Source organism: Bubalus kerabau, chromosome 2, assembly GCF_029407905.1.
Source record: "Bubalus kerabau isolate K-KA32 ecotype Philippines breed swamp buffalo chromosome 2, PCC_UOA_SB_1v2, whole genome shotgun sequence".
Taxonomy (NCBI): domain Eukaryota; kingdom Metazoa; phylum Chordata; class Mammalia; order Artiodactyla; family Bovidae; genus Bubalus; species Bubalus kerabau.
In genome coordinates this window covers 72477450-72503766 of record NC_073625.1, presented here as the reverse complement: position 1 = coordinate 72503766, position 26317 = coordinate 72477450, and the positions used below count along the sequence as shown (strand labels likewise).

The 26317-nt window shown below is 37.3% G+C and overlaps 1 protein-coding gene across 1 annotated transcript in view; it reads left to right on the top strand.

Annotated features, from left to right (window-relative positions):
• The window catches only part of ROBO1 (roundabout guidance receptor 1), a 1262210-nt gene that overhangs the window by 1216552 nt on the left and 19341 nt on the right, over positions 1 to 26317 (top strand). Inside the window, exons 24-29 of the mRNA XM_055567829.1 lie at positions 2238 to 2573; positions 4719 to 4826; positions 7629 to 7773; positions 11580 to 11828; positions 22333 to 22739; positions 26102 to 26254. Of these exons, the coding sequence (XP_055423804.1) occupies positions 2238 to 2573; positions 4719 to 4826; positions 7629 to 7773; positions 11580 to 11828; positions 22333 to 22739; positions 26102 to 26254 (1398 nt within the window). The remainder of the gene's footprint in view (positions 1 to 2237; positions 2574 to 4718; positions 4827 to 7628; positions 7774 to 11579; positions 11829 to 22332; positions 22740 to 26101; positions 26255 to 26317) is intronic.

Here is a 26317-nt window from a genome sequence, read left to right as displayed (position 1 = left end):
ATGTAGTTATAATTTTAGTAGATTGTAGTTATTTAGAGTATTTATTTTAAAGATTTTGAGGGCAAAGCCAATCAAAAGACCAACCAATAAATATATAGTCTGAGGGATCCAAATTTATAATGGCAGTAACAACAACAATAAGAAAAATTAGATGATGGCAAAAAAATAATTTTAAATGAAAGCTAACTGAAATTCAAAAATGTTATTGTATAATAGTAAATTTTTGTAGAATACAAAAAATATATACCTTTTGCAGCTGTGTATACTAATACTAATTGTGTCTTTGGGGTTCAGAAATATGTGTGTGAATTACCTGATAAAATTTCATCCTAAAACATGACAGTAAACTTTGGATGTAGAGTATACAATATTTAAAAGAATAAACAAAACTATAAGTAATTCTTAAAAAAAAAAAAAAAAACCTTTCAGCATGCGTTCAAATATAGGAAATATTGGAAGAGTCATGAAGAATCCAAATATATAACTATAAAAATAACCCATGGAATTAAGAAAAAGGAAAATAAAATATGGCATTTAAGTAAAAATTATGATGTACCATAAAGAACAAATCATAGTCTCCATTGAATTTGGATATGAAAATGATGCAACCATGTGACCCAGTCCCTATTCTTCAGAGGTCGGTATTCTAGTTATCTAGGCAGAGAAGTGCTCACATAATTATAAATAAAAGAAAGATTATGCTGAGGCCAATAAGAGAACAAAGTGACAACATTTTGTAAATTAATATGAAGAGCTGAGTTATCCAGCATGGTAGCCTCTGGCTTCAGGTGGCTATTTAAATTAAATAAAATACCATTTAAAATCCAGTTCCTCATATGCACTAGCCACATTTTGAGTGCTCAGTAGCCACATGTGGCTACTGTATTAGACAGTGCAAAATAGAACATGTTCATTTCCATATGATAGCAGTCATGGAAATATTGGCAAAGAAAAATGAGATTGTCAAAACTATATTGCCATTAAAAATATTTTAATAACTCTTACATGAAGCTTAATACCTAAAAATTAGAGATAAAATTACTAAAACCCAGATTAATTAAATACCTCTGATCCCTGATCATTTGTTGTTAAAATACAAGGTAATTGAATTCAGTAGGATAGAGAAGTTGCAAATTTTTCTTAAAACTATATTCATTTGTGCATCTTAAATACTAGCCATGTTAATTCATCAATTCTTTCGATATTTAGTTGAAAACTCATCCTCAAGGTGAACTTGTTAATGCTGCAGCCATTATGAATAAAATAGTGGTATTTTTACTATTATAACTTAACTAAATTTTTATTTAAATAATATTTTAGTTTTACATGATTTTAGTTCTTTCTGCTGTTTTAATATTTTCAAATGCAGACCTTAAGTATTTCTATATATATATATATATATATATAAAACTTATTTCACTCTTAAATATTTAAATGAAGGAAAGATTAGAGTGAAATTGAAATATTAGATTATTACAGGTGTTATTTGATTAAATTGCCCTGGCTACTGTGATTCATTTGGCCATCATTATTGTCATTTTATATATCTTGAGGTATCATTATGAAACCATGCAAAATGACTATATAATAGCTTTTCTTGATAATGATTATCTTACGTGACCAAAGGAAAAAACTAATTCTCCTCAGTATAGTTTACTATCACTTTACCTCTGTTCCTCATTTTTTTGAATAGAGGTATTTTGTACAATATTGAAATCTCAAGTTATTTGATCTGAAGGCAGAGGTTTTTTGGGGGAGGGGAAAGGTCTGCACTCTTAACATATTAGCCTTGTTCTGTTGCTTCAACAGCTAGCTAGTAACTTCAAATAGTTCAGTAACTCCAGATTAGAAAATTTAAACTTGGCACATAAAGATATTCATGTATATATTCTATTCTCTTAGTGCATTTCCCATTAATGTGATTGTTAAAGGAAAATTACTTAAATTGAGTTCATTATTTATAAACTACATAACACTAACTTAAGTTCAGAATTATTTAGTCTCCATATACATTATATATCCTCTCTTACTCCCTTAATTTTTTTTTTTTTTAAAAACACTTGATTCTGTTCTTTAGAAAGGACATAAGAATACTTGGTCCTTTTTATTCATCATATTTAAGCCCATTTATACTTTATATAACAATTATACTGTGACTCACAAAGCTTCTTACAAGGAAATTTAAAACGAATAACCATGCAGAATGACTTTTTCCTTTTCCTCTCCATTGCACATAGCTGATTGTATAGCAAATTATAACAACCAACTGGATAACAAACAAACAAATCTGATGCTCCCTGAGTCAACTGTTTATGGTGATGTGGACCTTAGTAACAAAATCAATGAGATGAAAACCTTCAATAGCCCAAATCTGAAGGATGGGCGTTTTGTCAATCCATCAGGGCAGCCCACCCCTTATGCCACCACCCAGCTCATCCAGTCAAACCTCAGCAACAACATGAACAATGGCAGTGGAGACTCTGGCGAGAAGCACTGGAAGCCACCCGGACAGCAGAAACAGGAAGTGGCACCAATTCAGTATAACATCATGGAGCAAAACAAACTGAACAAAGGTGAAGAGACTTGCCTTTATTCCCACCATTTTCTGTATTGGCTTCCTTAACCTTTCAGCGCTAATGCCAAAGCTTGTCAGGAACTCGCGAGTGAAATCTGTCTTTTGTCACTAAGGTTTTCTGATTGCTTTGGTTTCAAAATTTCCAGTGTCAAAAAGTTAATTAGCACAACAATAACCTTGGAAAATTGATTTTATAATAATATATAAGTATTTCCAAATGGTTTTGAGATTAATTTAAATTTAATCGTAGGTGAGGGATTGCTCCGGACAGAATCTTTTATTCATAAGGCAGATGGACAGCCGTCACAATACCTCACATTTTAAATAAATAGACTCTCCCATTCTTTCCACTTGAGAATGGAAGATAATTGCTTCTACATGGTCATATAAATGAGTGGCATTTTTATATCAAACTGAAAAAAAATAATTAGGCTTGAACTGGAGAAATGGTTCAGTTTTTTATATTTCTCCTACCTCTTGTGGTTACTATGACTGCTGCAATGTATGATTTTAGACCCTAAATTTCTTTGACCTGATTGAAGTCTGTCAGGGTAGAACCTTAAGTAAATTGAGTTCAGCGTTAACTTATAACTGCAGAATAGTATTTTATGGCCTGAGGGGAATGTTTCTCTATTGTAAATGGGTGAGTTGGAAGGGATAGGTATTTGATTTCTTTGTAGTTCCTTTAGGTTACTGCTTTAATAACATAATTTACAAAATTATACCTTTAGAAATAAAGGGAATGCTCTAATTTGAATAAGTCAGGACAGTTTGTATGAGTGTCCAGGTAAAGGATACATTTAATTGCAGATAATTAGAAACACAGATTTTCTTTTTTTTAAGCTTGAGTTCAAAGCTAAATGTATTACAGTTGGAAATTACCAAGAGATAGTATTATATGTTTTACTTTAATAAGTCACTCATCTTGCTTTATTCCCAGTTTAAGAAAACATTTGATTGGTATAATAACCCAATTCAATAGATACTTTCTAACCATTTTTTTCTTGAAATATAGTTGAGGTACACTCTTGCAGCAGTTACAGGTGTACAATGTAGTCATTCACAATTTTTAAAGGTTCCCTCCATTTATAGTTATAAAATACTGGCTACATTCCTTGTGTTGAGCAGTATATCCTTGTAGCTTATTTTATATATAATATAGCCGTTAGTCCCTTACCTGTATGCCCCTCCCCTTTTCTTCTCCCTGCTGATAACCACTAGTTTCTTCTCTCTATCTGTGAATCTTCTTCTTTTTGTTATATTCACTAGCTTGTTGAATTTTTTAGATTCCAACTATAAGTGATATCACGCAATATTTGTCTTTCTCCATGTGACTTTTTTCACTTAGCATAATACGTGAGTTCATGGCAAAGATGAATAGGAGAGGTTCTGTAATCAGAGAGTTTACAGTGGGGATTCCAACTATTGTCATATTATTCCTGCAGAGTATATAGCTTTATTGTCGACTTTGGAAAGGTCTGACAGTCCTCTGTACAAATATTTCAGAGCTGTGATAAATTGTTTATACTGCTTATAAACAGACTTGGTATGTCAAACTATAATAAAGACACTGGAATGCAGCTCGACTGATAGATTATTACTCAGTACATTCCAGGGGTGAGTTTTTCGCTCAGATTTTCACCTCTCCCTCAGCAAGCAGAAGTATTTGTGGAAGACGGAGATACTTCGTCTTCTTATCTGTATTTTTAATTAGACGTAATCTTCCTGGCAAGTTTCAGGTTTATGTTTTATTATTTTTTAATGATTCACAGACATGACATTTTCCCGATTTATTGTTATTAAAATTATTTTGTTACCATATTTTTAAAGATAAGAAGTCAAGCAAAGCTGACTTATGCCTTAGCTGATTTATAAGTGTTTTAAAGAGAAGAAATAGTCCCTGGTGGGATTCATTCACACTTATGTTTACTCTGATTCATGTAAAGAAGACACAAAGAGTTTATATTTTACATATCTTAAGGTAGACATGTTTAAAGATCTTTATTTTTTCCTTGACCTTTCATCCTAAACACATGTCCATCTTAGCAAGTGATCAATATGATAATTTAAAAGCTTAATCCTTGGTAAGTGATTGAGGCACCAAAATAAATGTATAACATTTTTTTCCATCTGAAATGTCCAGATTATCGTGCAAATGACACAATTGCTCCAACTATCCCATACAACCAGTCATATGACCAGAATACTGGAGGATCCTACAACAGTTCAGACCGGGGAAGTAGTACATCAGGTAAGTGAGGGAAACCAAGGAGAAGGCCAGTCTTTCCTTTAAAGAGATGGTACATTCCTTTAGCTTGAATGCTAATGATCTGAAATATGACGTGTCTAATCACTTTATATGATTTGAATCTTCCAGGCATAGGTCTTGTCTGCAATGTGAACTACTGTCCACTCATTGAACGATTTTATGTTCTATTTGGTAATGAAGATTGAGGCTCCTATGTTCTTCCTTTTTAAGGAGCTCTATTAAAGCCAGAAGCATGACTGAATCTTTAAAGGCAGTTGAAACACTTTTTCCATCTCAGCAAAAATAGAACTAAAAATATTGCACATACAGTTAATCTGCTAACTATGTTACCATTTGAAGGTAGTCTGTTAAAGCATATGAAACTTCGGCACACTTGAGTAGAATCAAAAGCCCAAGAGATAGTATCATGAGATTTAGGTACAATTGGAACCTGCCTCAGTTAATGATCTCTCTATCCCTTACTTAGTTCTTGCTCTAAAATCTCGTGAAGCAACCTCCCAGCGTCAGCGCGTGCGAGCCTCAGAAGCCACACCGCGGCCTCTCCCCTGTGGTTTCCATGCTGTTGCAGCTGTTTGCCAGCTGTTTTCCTGATAGCGGCTGCAGATGGGAGCTTGCTGGCACTTAAGCCCTGTTTTTCTAATTAAAGGCGGTTCATTATTAGAACGAACATGTGGCAAGTCACACCACAATGAGGACAAAACCAATTGATCTTGACTCTAGTTTGTTTCTCCAGGAGAGGGTAGATATATTACTTCCTAGCAACTGGATTAAAGTTGCCAGTAGGTGCTTTTAGCCAAATGTCTCTACCCCTCTTCCGTAATGAATATAGTATTTGCATTTTACCATCTTGCCTTGATGAAGGCATGCTGATTTGGCGTTTTGTAGCCTGTGTTTTGTCACTGATTGAAATTGTTCCTAGTTGAATTAAGGAGGTTAGGAATAGCTCTATACCTTTTTAGATCTGCTCTTGTTTTACTGTGTATTGTTTGATTGTTTTTAACAAATCTTATCAAATGACTTTTTATATTTTTTAAAGTAAACTCTAAACTATAAAAAAAGACACTGGAAAAGAGCTAGACTGACAGATTATTACTCAGTACATTCTAGGGGTGAGTTTGCTATTTGGATTCTCACCTCTGCCTAAGTAGACAGAAGCATTAAGCATTTCTAAATTAAGAGAAAATTTTCAAAGATGTCCTCTTGGACAACGATATAAAGTGTTTTTATATTTGATATCCCATGCCATTTCTTCTTTGAATTCTTAGGCACTTAAAGAGAAAAACGTCTTAATGAAAAAAAAAAAAAAAAAAAGATTCTTGGTTGTTATTCGATTGCCTTTCTCCATCCCTCAGTTTAGATACATAGATCCTGATGTTCTGCTGCTACTTGGTGTTTAGTAGTCTGTGAATATGCGGTAAAAAGGTCCCATGATGTGAAATCTGGTGGTAATTAGGGTAGAGAATGAGGCAATTAAATGAAGTAAAGGTGAGATTTGTGATGTAAGGCCTTTCAGGACAGGTAGAGTTGTTACAATGGATGAGTGCCAGGAAATCAAGACAAAGGCTGTGGGTACAGTCAACTCCTCAGTACACGCATAGCCATTCCAAGACAAGACAAGTGAGTGGAGGAAGAGAGAACACAGGCAGAAGCCAGGCCATCATAATTTATAAATAACAGCCTGTCCCTCAGCCCACACTTGGTGCAGTAACAGACCAGTGCAAGACGTCTGGCCTCACAAACACTGTCATTTCAAAATTCCCAAGGGACCTAAAAAAAAATAAGTCTCATTGAATATATTCAGACCTGTTTCATGTACTGTGTGAGTTGGAGCTGTTTCAGAAAGGTTTTTTGTTTTTTTTTTAAAAAAAGACAATTTACTGAATTTAAGGGATCATATAAGAAAAATAATTACAGACTCATTGTCTGTAATTTATGTAATAATGTAGAATATATCCTATTGGAGGAGGAGGACAAAAACCATTTTATCTCCAAATATCTTTGACCTAACATTATTTTAAAATGAATATACCAAAATGTACAGCTACCTATGTTTAAAGAATATACCAAATCTAATACCAGAATGTTGGGCAACTTGAATAATTGAGCTATTTTAAACTTCTAACAATTTTCAAGCAACATTATTTCACTCTAAGCCATAATTTTATAGAAACAGTGGCTAAAAACACTTCGGCTCCTTTTTAAAAACCATTTTTCTGCTTCTTTTGTTGTTAGATATATTAGTTCTTCCAGCAATTATTTTCATCTGCACCTGTCTTTCTGACAAAAACTAGTAATTTCATTGTGCCTAAAACGTTTCAGTGGACAAGTACAAATTATATATACTCGGTAATTTAATGCAACAGTGGAAATGTAATAGATCGTATCTGTATCATATTGTATTTTAGGTTCCAGCAATTAAATAATAGAAAGGCACTTCAGAAAGTATGTCTACAGCTCATTTGTTTTAGATGATAATCCATAATGCAATTAATTGCTGTAAGAATATCACTATTAATGATATGACTTATAAAAATTCATTTATGGTTTTATTGCTCGTTCACTATTTATTTTGCAGTTAAACTTGTCAGTATTCTGCATTTTCTTTTGTACAAAGTTCTGTTTAAAATTTAAGAAAAAAAGTGTGTTTACCTCTGTATGTGAATTATAAGATCATATTTACAGAACATAATCTTTGGATTATTAATAATATGTGGATTATTAATCTGTGGATAATAGAAAAGTCTTAAAATTCAGAAATAAAAGTTGCCTTTTGTTTCTTTTCAGGGAGTCAAGGGCACAAGAAAGGGGCACGGACACCCAAAGTACCAAAGCAAGGTGGCATGAACTGGGCAGACCTACTGCCCCCTCCCCCAGCACATCCTCCTCCTCATAGCAACAGTGAAGAGTACAGCATCTCTGTAGATGAAAGGTAAGAGGGATTTTAGGGCAGATGTAACTGGAGCAATAGGATTCCCTAAACCAATATTAATTACTAAACTAAATCAACCAGGGAGACTGATTCTTAAGGTCCATGGACATTTGTCTCTGAATAAAACAATATTGATGGGTCAGGACGACTTAGAAACCCTCCTCAGCTTTGCAGCAACAAAAGGAATTCATATCTTAGAAGCTTCTTTTGGAACTCAGAATCATGAGTCATGAATACATACACATACACACACACACACACACCCCCATTCAGATACACACACACACAGTTTACATATTTATAAGTATTTTAAATTATATACATATAATTAACATACATGATCATGACTATATATGAGATCACTTATATATCACTATATTTGTATTTTTCAAATATCAAAACTTCTGTTGTACATCTCTAAATTTTCATAAATTAAGTGTATGGATTTATACCACAGCTCCAGCATCCTGAAAACTGTTTGTTCTCAGATATTATCACATTCTGCTGAAAACTGTAGAAGTTTAAACTTGGCTGAATTGTTTCTCACACGGATTTAATGAGTGTAAAGAACCCACAGGACAGCAATTAGAGAGTTAGCATGCTGCTTCCTCGCTCCAGGATCTGTAGAACTAGATGTGGTACCACCCAACAAAACAAAAACAGCAGCTTCACTCGGCTGATCAGGGGAAGAGAGCTCCTTTGATATAGAGAATTAACTCAGAAAATGCAAAATCAGGAAGTAAGCCAGAAAGAAAAACACCAATACAGTATACTAACGCATATATATGGAATTTAGAAAGACGGTAACAATAACCCTGTGTACGAGACAGCAAAAGAGACACTGATGTATAGAACAGTCTTATGGACTCTGTGGGAGAGGGAGAAGGTGGGAAGATTTGGGAGAATGGCATTGAAGCATGTAAAATATCATGTATGAAACGAGTTGCCAGTCCAGGTTCGATGCACGATACTGGATGCTTGGGGCTGGTGCACTGGGACAACCCAGAGGGATGGAGTGGGGAGGGAGGAGGGAGGAGGGTTCAGGAAGGGGAACACATGTATACCTGTGGCAGATTCATTTTGATATTTGGCAAAACTAGTACAATTATGTAAAGTTTAAAAATTAAAAAAAAAAAAAGTTAATGTAAGTTAAAAAAAAAAAAGAAAAGAAAATGCAAAATCAGCCCAGAAATAGTCTTTCTAAAGACTGCTATTGAAATGAAGACATTGTTCTTTCATTCTCCACAAAAACAAAACAAAAAACAGTTTTAGAGTTCCAACTATGACAGGAAACAAAGTCTCTTTACTTTTATTTTCTAATCACTGAATTCGCAAATACTGAACCATTGATCTTCAGAAAAATGCAAGGTTAGGTTCCTTTAAGCTCTGGTTACATTTTTGTCAGTCTATCCATACATAGAGCTTCCCTGGTGGCTCAGATGGTAAAGAATCTGCCTGCAGTGCAGGAGACCTGGGTTCAATCCCTGGATAAGAAAGATCCCTGGAGATGGAAATGGAGATCCATACATCCCTTCTTTTATACGTTTTTTGTTTAAAGACACCTTATTTAATATATGTTGTTGATTCATTAACGTTGAATTCACAGCCAACAGCACTATAAGTCATTCCTGAGCAAAGCTTATCTAATACACATATTTTCTCCACTGAGGCACATTATAGCCTTCTTGCCCCTGGGAACCCCAGACAGCCCTAAAGAAGTACAGCTGGGGGTCATTTTCACCAGGGAACCCACCATCATAAGGGCTCCCTGGCGGCTCAGTCAGTAGACAATCTGCCTACTAGTGCGGGAGACCTGGATTTGATCCCTGGGTCAGAACAATCCCCAGGAGCAGAAAATGGCAAGCAACTCCAGTGTTCTTGCCAGATTATACAGATACTTGACTGTGTTGTTTAGGTCCTCATATTTTATTCTGTAGGCAACTAAAGAGCCACTTATTACCCTGAAACAGGTGACTAGCTGGAGAGTGGTGCTCATTATAATAAAAAGCAATGTGAGGGTGGAGAAAAAGGAATAGATTCTAGAGATTTTTAGAAGTAGAGTATGAATGAACTGGGGAACAGTTTAAGGTAGAAGAGAGGAATGTCAAAAGGAGTACAAGAGACATAGGAAACTCAGGAGGAAGTGTCACAGATAGTGGGATTTGTTCATTAAAAGAAGATATACATTTGAATCAGTTCTAATGAGGTGGATGAAACTGGAGCCTATTATACAGAGTGAAGTAAGCCAGAAAGAAAAACAGCAATACAGTATACTAACGCATATATATGGAATTTAGAAAGATGGTAACAATAACCCTGTGTACGAGACAGCAAAAGAGACACTGATGTATAGAACAGTCTTATGGACTCTGAGAGAGAGGGAGAGGGTGGGAAGATTTGGGAGAATGGCATTGAAACATGTAAAATATCATGTATGAAACGAGTTGCCAGTCCAGGTTCGATGCACGATACTGGATGCTTGGGGCTGGTGCACTGGGACGACCCAGAGGGATGGAATGGGGAGGGAGGAGGGAGGAGGGTTCAGGATGGGGAACACATGTATATCTGTGGCAGATTCATTTTGATATTTGGCAAAACTAATACAATTATGTAAAGTTTAAAAATAAAATAAAATTAAAAAAAAAAAGAAGATATAAAGGTACAAAGAAATCATGTTATATGAGCATCAACTTTCCTGAGTTCTGGTAAACAAGGTAGAGAATAAATAAGATAGAAGGGTAACATGAACACAATTTATATAATGCATCAAGTTACTGCCATTCTAACTAGTAATTCTATACCCTGAGATAAAAGAGAAAGGAACAAATGTTCACCAGACTCATTTAGAGCCTCCACATAGCTTTAGCTGTGGAGGAGAGGGGACGTTTTATAGTTTGTTGATTATTTTATTTATTGTGTTTTTCATTCACCATCCTAAATGCAAGCCAACTGTGCTATATTTTGTGCTCAACCAAAGAAATAGTGATCTATTATGATTTTAGAGGTAAAGTGGATTGTATTGGGCTAATAAGTTGATCTCCAATGTATCTCCCCCCAGAGGGATTTTCAAGAGTAATTTTTCTCAGAATTTAGCATATTGTCTTTGGATTATTTTCAAGACCATCCTGAATAGTCCTTTAGAGATCATGTTGAGTTGGAGGGATTGAAGAGATCAAACACATTTGGGGCTTACTAAATTAAACTTTGTTAGATTTCTTTATTGCCTGACTTCTCAGAGCCTGTGATGAGCCAACTGAATTGTAATCCCATGGAGAAAACTTCGTTATCTATAGCAATGCACACATCTTTATGACAGTGAGCTATTTAAAAAAAAAAACACAAAAAACAAAACCTCTTTTTTTGGAAATTCTTATTTATTTATTCATTCATGGCTGCACTGGGTCTTTGTTGCTGTGTGTGGGCTTTCTCCCGTTGCGGGGGGCAGGGCCTGCCCTCTAGTCGTGGTACGTGGGCTTCTCACTGCGGTGACTGCTCTTGTTGAGCAGCATAGACTCTAGGTGCAGGGGCTTCAGTAGCCCCAGCACACAGGCTCAGTAGCTGTGGCACACGAGCTCAATTGCCCAGCAGCATGTGGGATCATCCCAGACCAGGGATTGAACCCGTGTCCCCTACATTGGCAGGTGAGTTCTTAGCCCCTGGACCACCAGGGGAGTCCCAACAATACCTTCTGAAGGTGGCCTGAACATTCAGATTTCAAAAGCAATTCAATACTATTTCACTAACTCTACAGATAGTTCATTGGAATAACCTGAAGTGAGTCTAAGTGTCCTTATGATTTGTTCTAGCTATGACCAAGAAATGCCATGCCCCGTGCCCCCAGCACGGATGTATCTGCAACAAGGTGAACTAGAAGAGGAGGAAGATGAACGAGGTCCCACTCCCCCTGTGCGGGGAGCCGCCTCTTCTCCGGCTGCCGTGTCTTACAGCCATCAGTCCACCGCCACTCTCACGCCCTCTCCGCAGGAAGAACTCCAGCCCATGTTACAGGATTGTCCCGAGGAGGTGGGCCATGGGCAGCACCAGCCTGACAGGAGGTATGGGGGTCATTCGGCTTCTTCACTAACAGATTGGCTCATTTCCACTCATAAGTGGCATTTACAGAATGCTCTTACCCGAAGTACTTTTCAGGTCACGTGGGGCTTTTTTTCCAGTATCATCACAGAGGAAGCCCTCCCTGGTAATTAGCATATCAAGTAATATTGTTGATCATAACATTAGATTAATTGATCCCAGTGAACTTGCAACCATAAAATAATGTGCCTTAATTCTCACCCACTTAGGATAATTGCATTCATAAACACATGGAGACCATGTAGTAAATATATGGGTTGCTAATCATTTTTTTTATCTTATAACATCTTATTGACGACGGGTGGTTTGTATTTTAGTTTTCTTTATGCGTGGCCATGCCATGTCTTTAGTCTGTGAAGGAGAGATTTTCCTCCTATCTTTTCAAATTCAGACTGCAGAGTGATTCAAATTCAGCTTTTAAAAGCTGTAACGTTACAGGATGAATTTGGTATATTCATTTTGTGTTGACTTCAGGCATCTTTACTTTGGTTGAGATGTTAGCTTACAGTCCTTTTGTCTAAGCTACTAATAGTATGTTTCAAATTACTTTTCAAATTACCTATTTCCTCACCATCCTCCTCTGTGTTACAAACAGTACCCAGTTTCTTCCTCCTGGCAAACTCTTCTTTTGTTCTTTTGAAATGGTCAACCTCTTTACCTTTCTTGATCATGATCAAAAATCAGCTTTGTGTGTGTGTGTCTTAGACTTTTTAACCTATGTATTCAGCATTGCCAACCAGCACGTTTGTTATGCACAAATCCTTCACTTGTCATTTCTACCACGTAAAAGCTATTATTGCATCATGTCAGCACTTCTCTCATTGTTGATGATTTTGTTTGTAGTATTTTATTGTCCTTGACACATTATATATATATATATATATATTATTTTCTGTATCCCTAATTTCATTTGAAACTGAGTATATTATTTGCCCCAGAAGATCTCACCTCAATATTCTTGAATGAATAACAAATTCTGGTTTATGCTGCTTGAATTTTGTAGATCAAAACAGAATTTGCAGTGCTTTGAACTATTTTATCAGTAAGAGGTTATTACCAAATTTAACTCATATACTCTGTAAAATGAAGGAAGTAGTTAAATTTTCTCCTGCGTGACAAGGGGGAAGTCGGATTGCCAGACATTTAAATTTAATGTTATTAACCCATGGAACTTCAGGAAGACTGAGAACAAATAAGACATCTCTTTTCCCTATTAAGGTCACAACCATCTCTGCTGCCACTCTTATTCAGAGAAAATGAGATGCTAATAGACGCTGTTAGCTCTGAAATATCTCAACATTCTTTTCTCATTCTTTCAAATTACCTATTTCCTTAGCATCCTCCTCTGTGTTACAAATGGTACCCAGTATCTTCTTCCTGGAAAGCGCTTCTTTTGTTTTCCTTAGGTCAATGTCTTCACCTTTCTTGATCACAATCAAAAATCGAGCTTATCTATCTTACCTTTTCAGCCTTTTCCTCTTGATTCAATCCTTTCTCCTCACAGTTAACCCTATTACTTTTTAAACTTCCCTTAGCCTCCCCTTTTTTATGCTGCTCTTGGTCTCTTCTACTCCATAGGATTCTTTGGTCACTTTACTTTCCTAATTCTTATTCACACCTCAGTCCTCTGAATGCTGGCTTATACCATTTACTTGTATCAGGCTTCAGAAAGTAACCACTGAATCATCAGTATAAAGCCTTCTCTTAATTTTTTCCATTATCTTACTACCATTCCCCCAATTAAATGATTCACCAAGTCCCTTCATTTCTAACTCCAAAATACTCTCTATTTTGTTCCTATGTTTCCTCTTCTAGAGCCCCTAAGACAGGCCCTCAGTCCTGGTCCCTTTAAATACGGTTGTATCCCTGCATTGATCACCACTTACCTCACCTTCTCTGTCCACTCTCCACATTGTTTTTCTTTACCCACCAGTCTAGTAATGTTACTCCACATTCAGAGTCAGTCTATTTAGCCCTGTTTTAATACCTTTTACAGTCCTTTTTCCTTTACTTACCTCTTCCCTCCCAACACTTCCCACACATCCACTTTTCTTTTTTTTTTATTTTATTTTATTTTTTAACTTTACAATATTGTATTGGTTTTGCCATATATCAAAATGAGTCCGCCACAGGTATACATGTGTTCCCCATCCTGAATTAGTCTGTTTGAAATTCCCTGAATTTACCTTGAACTCACCAACACCTTGTCAGCAATGCCAGGAACCAGCCCACGGAAGGCAGTACTGGAGCTAGTGGTGGGGGTCAGGCTGCTCTTGCTTCCATGACTGTCACCAAAATCCTTAGTGTCTTCACTGAGCACAGGTGTCTCGGTACATGCTATTTCTCTTGATGGCCTGGCCAGCATTTCTCATCTTTCCAAGCTCTGTTCAGATGTACCACCTGTGCAACTTTCTTGTTGCCTGGCAAAAATCGACTCATCTTGTTCTTTACTCTTCATAATGGTCTGCTCACCACTCTGCTAACACAGTAATCAGGTTTTCATGTTGCATTAGCACTGGCGATTTGTGTCTCTTTCCCTGTTTAAACCAAAAGCTCTTTGAGAGCAGTGCTTATGTCCTGCTCCCGTCATCAAGTTCCACAAAGCTTTCTTCAGTAAAAATCTGATAAGCGGAATCTTTTACTAGAGGAGAATGTGAAGTTGACTTACTTGCTACTGTTTTAGAGGAGTGAATTCAAGGTGAACGTGTATACTTGGGAAATGCACTGGGTATCTGTACCTAAAATCCTCTTATGACTACATTCAGCCTGTTTTAAAAGGTATGACTTTCAGTCTATGAGGGTATTAAGAATCGTATCTCCAGGATTGCTGCTGGAAATAAACCTGGGCACTAATAAGAAGTAGATGAAAGCCCATGGGACTTCCCTGGTGGCCCAGTGGTAAGACTCCACGCTTCTAAGGCAGGGGGCACAGGTTCAATCGCTGGTTGGGGAACTAAAATCCCACATGCTGTGCAGCACGGGGAAAAAAATAAAATAAATAATAAAATGTTTAATTTGCCTGAAAATATTTTTGAAAAAGAAGTAGATGAAAGCCCATTAAACAAAAACCTATTACTACTCTTCTATGCTGAAGGTGTATCCTACATGTTTACCCTAGAAATTTTTGAAAATATAGATAAAGTGAAAATATAAAAGTACCAATGATCTCTGTAGTCAGAAATTGTCACTGCTAAATCCTCAGTAAAGATCTTTTCTGACCTTCATCTCTATATAATCTCATATTGCTTTGAATTTGTGATGTGATGATATATTTGCCAATATAATCTTATTAAGTACTGTTTTCACTGAAGAGTGAATTTTTCCATGCCAATGACTATTTAGATATTCACCTTAAACAAATATGTACTGTTATTTATTTTTAAAATTCCTAAATATTAGACATATGAGTCATGTCTAGTTTTTTGATAGTATACACGATGCTGTAATTCCCATCTCTAGTGAAGTCTTTGAGTCAAGCCTCTTTTCAAATCCTTAGCCTATTCAGAAACCTACCCATTTAGTAGATGACTTCTGTTTCTTGTCACTCCACTAATGATACATTCATTAAAGACAGATAGTTATTTCTTTATGAATTTCATTCCAAAGAATCAGACCTTTATAGCCAAGTACCTGTTCCTGCAGATTTTTACTGCTTGATGATCACACAGAGCAATGCACGTATCTCCAGCCATAAAGGCACTTTGCTACTTCCTCCAGCCATTTTCTCTTGTCTCTATTCCGGTAATGGTCCATAAGTGGTCTTGTTGCCTTTAGCCCTGCCCTTTCTTCATCCTAATCATCTTGCTGCAGACGGTGCCGAGGTATTTTCCTAAAATGCAACACTGATCAAGTCGCTCCACTGCTTAAAATCTCTCAGTGACCTCTCATTTCCCTTAGAATAAAGGCAAAATTCCTTAATGGAGCAATCAAGGCTCTTTGTGATCTGACCCCTGCGTGCCTCCCCATGCTTAGCCATTTTCACTCCCCTCCTCAGTGTGGCTGTTGCCTTTACTCCAGGTTTCCAAAGAGTCAAGTGCTGGAACACCCAGCACTCTCAGCCATGTTGAGGTTTTTCCACTGGCCGTCTCGTCTTCCAGAGGCCGTCATTATCCCCTCTCTTTATGGAGCTAATACTTGTGTATCCTTTCCATCCAAGATTAAATGGAAACTACTCTCCATACAGTCTTTCCCTGATGCCCCAGCTCTAAGTTGGAGCCAATTCTACATGTTCCCACAGTGTCCTAGATGTCTTCTCTCCTGGGGCTTGGAGAAAACTGCATTATCATGGCATGTTTAATTAGCTGTTTGTCGCCTCCACTAGACTATAAGTCCCTTTAGTCAAGGATTATGTCTGTTTTATTTAACTGAATTTCTAGCATAGTGCCTGAGTCCTGTTTCTAGTGCTGCCTATGAACAACACTAAAATGTCATCACCTAAAACCATTTTCTTTTACTTGCAGTTCCACAAGTCAGAAATTCTGAAAGGATTCAACTGGGTAATTCATCACCAACCCACATGGCCTCTTCTGGTCTTTGGGGCTGCGAGATCTACTTCCAAGTTAGATTCTTCACTCATATGTCTGCCATCTCAGGGTTCCATAGCCTCTCTCTCCACATGTAGTCTCATCTTCCAGGGTCTCCCCACCATAGCCCAGGCTTCTCATAACACAGGGGTCTCAGGGGAGTGGCACTTCTTTCATGGCAGCAGCCTACTTATAAGTCAGGGAAAAGAAGTTGCCAGGCCAGTTAAGAGCTACATTCAGAACTGGCACAGTCTGACTTCTGCCATATTCTATGGTCAGAGCAGTTGTGGGATCCATCCAGATTCAGGACATAGAACTAAACTCCCACTGTTGACAAAGGGATGGCTAATTCTCGTCCCAGAAGACCACTGTGGATAGAAGATACTGTTAGGAACATCTTTGTAAAATACAGTCTGCCATGGCCTGGTGGCATAGTTAGTTTATTAAATGTGAGTGCCTTAAAATTGAATATTTCTGTCTTAAAGTGAAAACTGTAAGCCATTACCTAAGGTCTTGTTTCTTGTGATTCCTTTGGTCTTGGACCTAGAAGTTTCTTCACCATAGTTGATACAGAGTAAATGTTTAAAGAATGAATGCATATTTTACTTTTATGTTTATTTATTATGGACATTATAAATAGTGTAATGTACATGAATAAGAAATTACTGAGCTAAAACCATTAAAACTGTAATATTTAATTAGATAAGTATTTCATACTAGCATTATTGTGGATAATACAATTTTGACATTCTAATGAGCTTCTAAGGTATTCCATTTTTGTCTAAAACTAGATTAACTAACATAATAGTAATCTTTCATCTCTCTTTTCAGCCTATGAAAATAATATAATTAAATGTATTTGCATATATTGTTTTAAAAAGTTTCTGATACTATTGTGTTTACTGTAGTTATGGAATAGGAAATTCACTGTTATCTTATTAGTATAGATGAACTGAGTATGATATAGTTGGAAGGAAAACAAGTCAAAGAAAATTAAATATCTTGTCTGTTAAAAACTGGGGAATAGTTAATCATACAAAATATTAAAGCTATACCAGTTTTAGCAAAAAATCGGAGGTACGTATTTTCTCCCTTTCATCTTTTGCCTGGCAAATGTTTTATGGTAAACTATATAGATACCTGCTTTCATAAATTAATGGAATTATTCTCTTCTTCTCTTGAACATGTTTATGAAGGCATCATTTTTGCAGGAGCCTAGAGTATTGTGATTCGCAGCCATATACTTGTACATTATTTCAGAAGACATTGAAACCCCACAGAGGGAAAAATTGAAGGGAGTTGAGGCTTATTTGTGGCAAGTCCCACTTGAGTACAGCATCTTGAAATAGCTTTTTGTTTTCAAATAGAATATATTACATATTTCAAACTGTACATGTTTATCACACGTTCCCTGGGCTTGCCTTATTTACAGATGGTTTGAATAAAATTTTCTGTCTTTCCCCAGCATTTGCCCAGGGTGTTGGTAGTTAAAAGCCAGTCCTCATTTAACATGAAGATGTTTTGGCTTCACATAATGTGACTTATCCACATACAACAATGCTGACATCTTTTCATTGTGAAGTTGGCTGTCCTATATCCCTTCACTGATGGTCAAAATAGCTCCTTTTGTGCTAAAAAGTCTTACATGTATTTAAAAAAAGAAGTTTCTTGTGGTATTTTGGATGTGCCTGCTGACAAAGGCTGTAAATTGACTTTTAAGTATGGTATTTTATTGCAAAACAAATTAAACAAAGGTTTTCCCCCTGTGTGTATAACATACTCCATATTGAAGCAATTATCCATTTTAATCTCTTAAATAACTTCAGCTTTGGTACATTGTTCATATTTCTTCTAGTACCACACACAGATGCATTAGAAACCACCCAGAAATGACGAAAAATAACACATTTTACTAAACAACTGTGTATATGTATATATCAATATGTTACATATGTACATACACCTGTGTATATGTGCATGCGTGTATGTGTACTACGTCACGTCAGTCGTGTCCAACTCATTGTAACCCTCCTATGCATGGGACTCTCCAGGCAAGAATACTGGAGTGGGTTGTAGTGCCCTCCTCCAGGGGATCTTCCTGACCCAGAGATCGAACCCACATCTCTTACATCTCCTGCATTGGCAGGTGGGTGGGTTCTTTACCACTCACACCACCTGGGAAGCCTGTATAGGTGAATATTTATGTATAAAAACACCGTACCTAGAGGAAAGGCCATCGCCTTGGAAATGGAATGTGAGATTAAATTCTAAATTGTATACATACTAGTCATGGGAACCTTTGGCAAGGTCTTTAATTCCTCTGAATTTCAATATCCTCATCTGTTAAAACAATAATAAAATAAATACCCTGGAATGCTGTTGTGAGAATTAAATAAGCTAACATTGTATAATACTTAGCTGGAAAGTAGGTGCTCAGCCAATTAGTTAATTATAGTATTTTTAGTAATCCTTCATTTTTAATGCTTTCTATTTGTGTTAATAAAACATGTTTATTGAAGTGTCTCAGTTCATTGGAATAAAAAGCACTAAACTTTTTTCTTCAGATAACTATCATGCCACCCTAACCACTGTGCTATACTGAACTTCCCTTTTTCTCTCTGTAGCAGGTCTGCAAATTAGATCTTGACCAGAAACTATATGGGTTTGTTTGTATGCTTTCTTTTAATTTATTACTCGATCTTATTAATTTTAAAACTATAATGATACACTTCCAGATTTTTTTGCAGACTGAACATGTCTGTAGCCATGGTGACATGGAGTAACTAGTGTGTTCCGTTTTTAATCACTTTCTATCTTGCTCTTCCCAGTCAATTCTCTTAAGTGCTCAGGTAAGGATGAGGATACATAAAAAGAATAAAGTGGACAAGGATCCAATCTTCTTCTTGGTCAGCCCTAATGACTGTTCTGTCTCATCTTGCTCTATGAGTATCATAAGGATGGTGAGGGAAGGGGGCTGGCACCAGCTTCCATTGATGAAGCACTCTATCCTGGACAACATCTATAGACGTGTGTAGTCCTTGAACCGGAGAAGGCAATGGCACCCCACTCCAGTACTCTTGCCTGGAAAATCCCATGGACGGAGGAGCCTGGCGGGCTGCAGTCCATGGGGTCGCTAGAGTCGGACACGACTGAGTGACTTCACTTTCTCTCTTCACTTTCATGCATTGGAGAAGGAAATGGCAACCCACTCCAGTGTTCTTGCCTGGAGAATCCCAGGGACGGGGGAGCCTGGTGGGCTGCCATCTAGGGGTCACACAGAGTTGGACACGACTGAAGTGACTTAGCATAGCATAGCATAGCATAGTTCTTGAACAATTTAGCCACATCTTCAGGTAGACTACCAGTCAGTGGCATTCATACTGTATCTCTGCTAGTCTCCCAAGCCATAGGGGCACCAGAGAACACTAAATCCTAATCTCACCTACCCTCCTGCACTAGTGCTTACACTGGCAGGCTTGTTTTTCTTTTGTTGTTTTGTTTTAATATTATTGGAGTATAATTACTTTACAATGTTGTTAGTTTCTGTGGTACACTAAAGTGAATCAGCCATATGTATACATATATCCCCTCCTGCTTGAGCCTCCCTCCTCCACCCCCAATGCACCCCTCTTGGGCATGCCAGAGCACCAAGCTGAGGTCCCTGTGCTATACAGCAGCTTCCCACTAGCTCTTTACACCTGGTAGTATAAATGTATCTATGCTGTTCTCCCAATTCATGCCACTCTCCCCTTACCCCACTGCGTCCACGTCTGTTCTCTACATATGCATCTCTATCCCTGCCCTGCAAATCATTCTGCTGTACCATTTTCCTAGATTTCATGTATATGCATTAATATATAATATTTCTATCTTTCTGACTTACTTGACTCTGTATGACAAACTCTGGATCCATCCACATCTCTACAAATGTTCCAACTTCATTCACTTTTATGCCTGAGGAATATTGCATTATATATGTTTACCATATCTTCTTTATCCATTCATCTGTCAGTGGACATTTAGGTTGCTTCCACATCCTGGCAATTGTAAACAGTGCTGCAGTGAGCACTGGGGTACATGCGACTCTATCCTCTTTATTCTCAGGAGCTCAGAGTTTGATGAAGTGTTGTCATGACCTTTTGAAAAGAGATTTCCCTTCCATTACCTTTTTAACCCTTGCTTAGAGGAGGGCATGGCAACCCATTCCAGTATGCTTGCCTGAAGAATCCCACAGACAGAGGAGCCTGGAGGGTTATAGTGTATAGCGTTGCAAACAGTTGTACATGACTGAAGCAACTTAGCATGCAGCCTCATTTAGACAGCTGTTTGTAACCTTGCTTAGATAGCATCACCAACTTAATGGACATGAATTTGTGCAAACTCCAGGAGATAGTGGAAGATGGAGGAGCCTGGCATGCTATAGTCCACAGGGTTGCAAAGAATCAGACATGACTTAGCAACTGAACAGCAACAAGAGCACTGACTAAAGCTGTTGAGCACTTCACTAGGTGGTCCTCCAGGTAGAATCACTACATGCATTCCCTGTTTTTCAGGTATTTTCCCAATTAGGAGTTAATCACTTGGCATTCTTCCCACTTGGGAATAACTTCCTCCCACAAACTTTGCTTTCCACTGTCTAAGTGCTCTCTGCCTTCTTAGTCATCTTCTGTTCACTGTGTTTGATGGTGCAGGAGGGGAGAGGAAAGACTGCTTTTAACTGAGGTTCTCTAGATCTATGGAGAGATGGCGGAAACCAGTTACTGTTAACTCTGTGAACTTAAATCCAGAGCACTAAGAAAAATACCTGTAAACATTTTGTTAAACAGATAGGAGGAATAATGGTAAAAGTCATATACTTGAAAATAGCTAATAATATCTATAAGTGAGCAATTTGGAGAAAAATTACTCTTGGCTGTTTCTTTAATAGAATAAAATCTAAAGGAAATTGTATCATATGCTCAATGCATAATATTTTAATCCTATAAAATTCTACTCTCTTATAGTCAAAATGAGTATGTCCATTTGCTTGCAGTGGTAGGAGTGACCATGAAGGACAGGGAAGGGAACATGTTTATACATTTATGGAGCAGCCTGTTTCAGAATTAATGTCTACTGTCTTTGGTCATTGTACGCTGTCAGTAATATTCCATATAGAGCATGCGTGCATGCTCAGTCATGTCTGACTCTTTGCAACCTCATGGACTGTAACTTACCAGGTTCCTCTGTCCATGGGATTTTCTAGGCAAGAATACTAGAGTGGGTTGCCATTTCCTCCTCCAGGGGATCTTCCCCACCCAGGGATGGAGCTGGTGTCTGTTGTGTCTCCTGCATTGAGCCAGCGGGTTCTTTACCAAATGCACCACCTGGGAAGCCCCAGGATTCCATATGCTTTGGGACAAATACATAGGTGTCAATTTCAAAATAGGTATTGCTTACCACTTTTTTTCACCCCTTTTTAACTAAGCATAACTGAACAGGGAGGCCTGGTGTGCTGCAGTCCATGGGGTGATGAAGAGTTGGATGTGACTTGGAAACTGAACAACAACAACTCAAAAGATAAAACATAAGGAGACTTATCCATAGATGAGTCTATTTCTATTAAGCTTGAATCAAAAGGTAGCCCAGCTTTCTTAAAAGTACCTCTGGTATTGAGATAAATTTCTTACAACTCAAAAATAATACTTTAAGCATACCCTGATTTCCCATTGTTTTTCCTGAACAAATGAGCTCCATGGAAGCTTGTGAATTTAATGGCAGCTCACTCCAGTATTCTTGCCTGGAAAATCCTATGGACAGAGGAGCCTGGTGGGCTACAGCCATAGGGTCGCAAGAGTGGGACAAGACTTAGTGACTAAACTATCACTATGTGAATTTCTTGGTTAGTTTACACTTTTGTGTCCTAAGTAATGAGCTAAGCCATACCTGTTTATTCATTTTCCTACAGACGGCAGCCGGTGAGCCCACCTCCACCTCCAAGGCCGATTTCCCCACCCCACACCTACGGCTACATTTCAGGACCCCTTGTCTCAGATATGGATACGGATGCGCCCGAAGAGGAAGAAGACGAAGCCGACATGGAAGTAGCCAAGATGCAGACCAGGAGGCTTTTGTTACGTGGGCTGGAGCAGACCCCTGCCTCCAGTGTCGGGGACCTGGAGAGCTCTGTCACTGGGTCCATGATCAATGGTTGGGGCTCTGCCTCAGAGGAGGACAACATTTCCAGTGGACGCTCCAGCGTTAGTTCTTCTGATGGCTCTTTTTTCACTGATGCCGATTTTGCCCAGGCGGTCGCAGCAGCAGCGGAGTATGCTGGTCTGAAAGTAGCCCGGCGCCAAATGCAGGATGCTGCTGGTAAGTTGTACACTTCTCACCAAGCTGAAAGAGGAAAGAAAAAAGAGAATTCTATGTGTATTTGTCAGTTGCTGATTATCTCCATAATCTTATGTCCTATATGACATACAACTGTCACCACCTGGTTTTTGACTGCTGAGCTTCCCAGATGCCTCAGACAATAAAGAATCCACCTGCAATGAGGGAGACCTGGGTTCGATCCCTGGGTTGGGAAGATCCCCTGCAGGAGGGCATGGCAGCCCACTCCAGTGTTCTTGCCTGGCAAATCCCCAGGGACAGAGGACCCTGGTGGGCTACCATCAGTGGGGTCGCACAGAGTCCAACAGGACTGAACCACTAAGTAGAGCACAGCAAGGAGACCAAGGCCCAAGATTATGAAGTATCATGCCTACTCCCTTTTTCTTGACAAGACTTTTTAAATCTTCTATTTTATTTAATAAATCATATGAGAAGTCTTCATTCTTAAGATAGTCTTAGCAAATATAAGTGCAACTTCTTTTGGAATGCCTGTGATCAATTGAGATTGTGTTATATATATATATTATTTTAAGATGTAAAAAGTCACCAAAATAAAATTAATTGAGGTAGTTCACTCATCCCGTGTAATTAGAAATTATCCAGGAGAAATAGATAAATGTCTGGGGGGACACTCAACTGTTGGAAAGTGGGCTATTTCTCCTTAACCCCCATTCTTTTCATGCATCTCAATTAGAATACTAATTTAATTGAGAAAATATAAAGATATTTATAATATATATACTTCTGCAAGCATAAGTGTGTTCTATGCTTAAACTAAACATTGTTAATCTAATAATTTGGAGAGCAAGTTAATCTAAATACTTAAATATTTTTTCTATTTCCCCTTTTATTGCTAGTAGCCTGTTTTTAATTACTATATATCCATTCTTATGTTTTAATTCTCTTATACTTATTTCCTCCTCCCATCTTTGTTTAGAAAGTAAATAGTATGAGAAAGAAAAAAATTTTAAGTATATATTTTTCACATTTTAATTTCTGTAAAATGGAATATATATATTCCTATACATGTTCAATATATGTGATATTTCTGGTAACTAACAATATACAAATAGAATAAAAATAATGTGATCAATAAGAAAGAGAGACATTTCTGAGAAAGTAAAGATTATCACAGCAGATCAATAGTTGTTATCTTATTTTATTATTTTCTTAGCTTAGTAACTATCACATTGTTGCAATTATTTTCCATGTTCCAAAAGAATTTTCCATGGTCTCTTTAGATGTTGAATTGGTCATTATTTCTTATCATTGTAGAATATATTCAAAGAAAATTTAACTCACTTCATAAAGCTTTTTTTCTATATATTATTAATCAAGAATATGTTATAGGAAAAAAATATGTCCAATATCTCTCAAACTATTATTGTAGAATGCATACTTATTTTAGCCAGGCCTATACTTGAAGATATTAAACCGGTGTTCATTTTTTTCCCGTAGGAGCTGCTGCGTATAATAAAATAATATGCAAACCAATCTATGGTTCCTAATAAATAACATCTGACTTTATATATAGCTTTTGTTTCTCCTTATTTTTAAATCTTCTATAAAAAAATAACTACATGAAATTAAGCATCTCAAACTACTGCTTTCATATTGTATTATGGGTGTTTTTCAGTTCATTGAATCAACGAGACATAGAAATAATTTTGAAAATTCGTCTGTAAATGACCTCATGCCTCAGGGTCTATGAGCAGTAGATGGCCTTACACAATAGAATGAGAAATGGGTTCAGTCTCAGCCCTAATTCTCTTTTTTCATGGTTATATAACTTTAATTGTAATAGTCTCCATCATAGCTAAAGAGAGTTTGGTTTAATATTTCATTGTATTGTAATTTAGTAGCTCTTATGACTTTCATTTAGCTCATGATTATAATGAACAAAACATGCATTGGAGTCTGCCTATTAAAATGTTCTTTTCCTGAAAGGGTGCTGCTTATCATATAGCTTGAAGTTAATATGAATGAACAATCCAATCACATTGTTTCTCACTAGGCCACATTAATATCTATTATTTAATGCTTCAGTTATCACCTGTAAATGCGTTGATTTTACTTTCTGTGACTGCTACTGTTTATAGCCAGAACACATGTTGTCTTGGTCTCTCTGAAGTTTCTTGTCATACAACAGAAAGTTCTGCATTTGAATCTCTGGAATTTCAAGAAACCAAAATAACAAAGATCAAGGATACGGCCAATAGATCTCCATTGCCATTATGGATTAAATATTTTGTGCTGCTGTACTATGTCTCTGTAAGAAAGCCAGAGAATTTGAGAGCACAGCAGTGTACCATGTCTGAGTATCAGATTCATTTATCACCTGTGAATATTGTCCCTCCAAGATCAAAATCATGAAAAACTACTTACCCCAGCACCAAAACACATAAAAGTCTCTGAGGGGCTCACTTTAAATATCCAGAAGAAGCAAATAAATATCTTTTAAGAGAACAGGGGTATGAGTAGTTTTGGCCGGTCTAGGTATGTGAGCTAGCTAAATTTTAGGCCACCGTAAGAAAAAATGCCTGAGAATGTACTCAAATTTAGGAGTCTGTCTTCAGAAAAGAGCACAAACATATTCAATTAAAATAAGGGACATGTTTTGTACTGTTTATTCTTAGAACATGGACTTCTTAAGGGCTCTGGCTATTCCTTTTGAGAAAGAAACAGACATTGGATATATTATGTTAAAATTTAATTAACAGTTTTGTTTAACAAGAACAATTTAGTGATGGTGGCTGCAAAAATAGTTACAATGTTTTTCTTTAATGCCTAGGTATTAAGAACTTTAGCAGAATAAAAGTACCAAGGTTTATATAAAAAAGAAGACTATGAAATACTTTTAGGTTATTTTTTCCAGTGGATAGCTCAAGCAGCATAACAAAAATCCTATTGTTTACTAGGATAAGTTTAGTCTTTCAGTCGTGTCTGACTCTTTGCAACCCATGGACCATAGCCTGCCAGGCTCCTCTGTCCATGGGATTTTTCAGGCAAGAATCTTCCTGACTCAGGAATTGAACCCACATCTCCTGTGTCTCCTTCACTGCAGACAGATTCTTTACCTGCTGAGCCACTGAGGAAGATCCCTTGGAAGAGGGCATGGCAACCCACTCCAATATTCTTGCTTGGAAAATTCTATGGACAGAGGAGCTTGGCGGGCTACAGTCCATAGGGTTGCATAGAGTCAGACACGACTGAAGCAACTCAGCTTTGTTTACTAAAATCATTTAAGGTTTTTTTTTAATAGGGATATTTCTAGTTTTAATGTTTTATTTTGATTATTACTGTTAAACTTTATTGTTGAGTTTGGCTCTGATTGTTTTCCTCAGGCCGCCGCCATTTTCATGCCTCCCAGTGCCCTAGACCCACAAGTCCTGTTTCTACAGACAGCAACATGAGTGCTGCCGTAGTTCAGAAGGCCAGACCAGCCAAGAAGCAGAAACACCAGCCAGGACATCTGCGCAGAGAAGCCTACACAGATGGTAAGTCCATTGAAATGGCTGAAAACATCTATGAATCTTGCCTCTTTACCCTGGCTCTCTCGG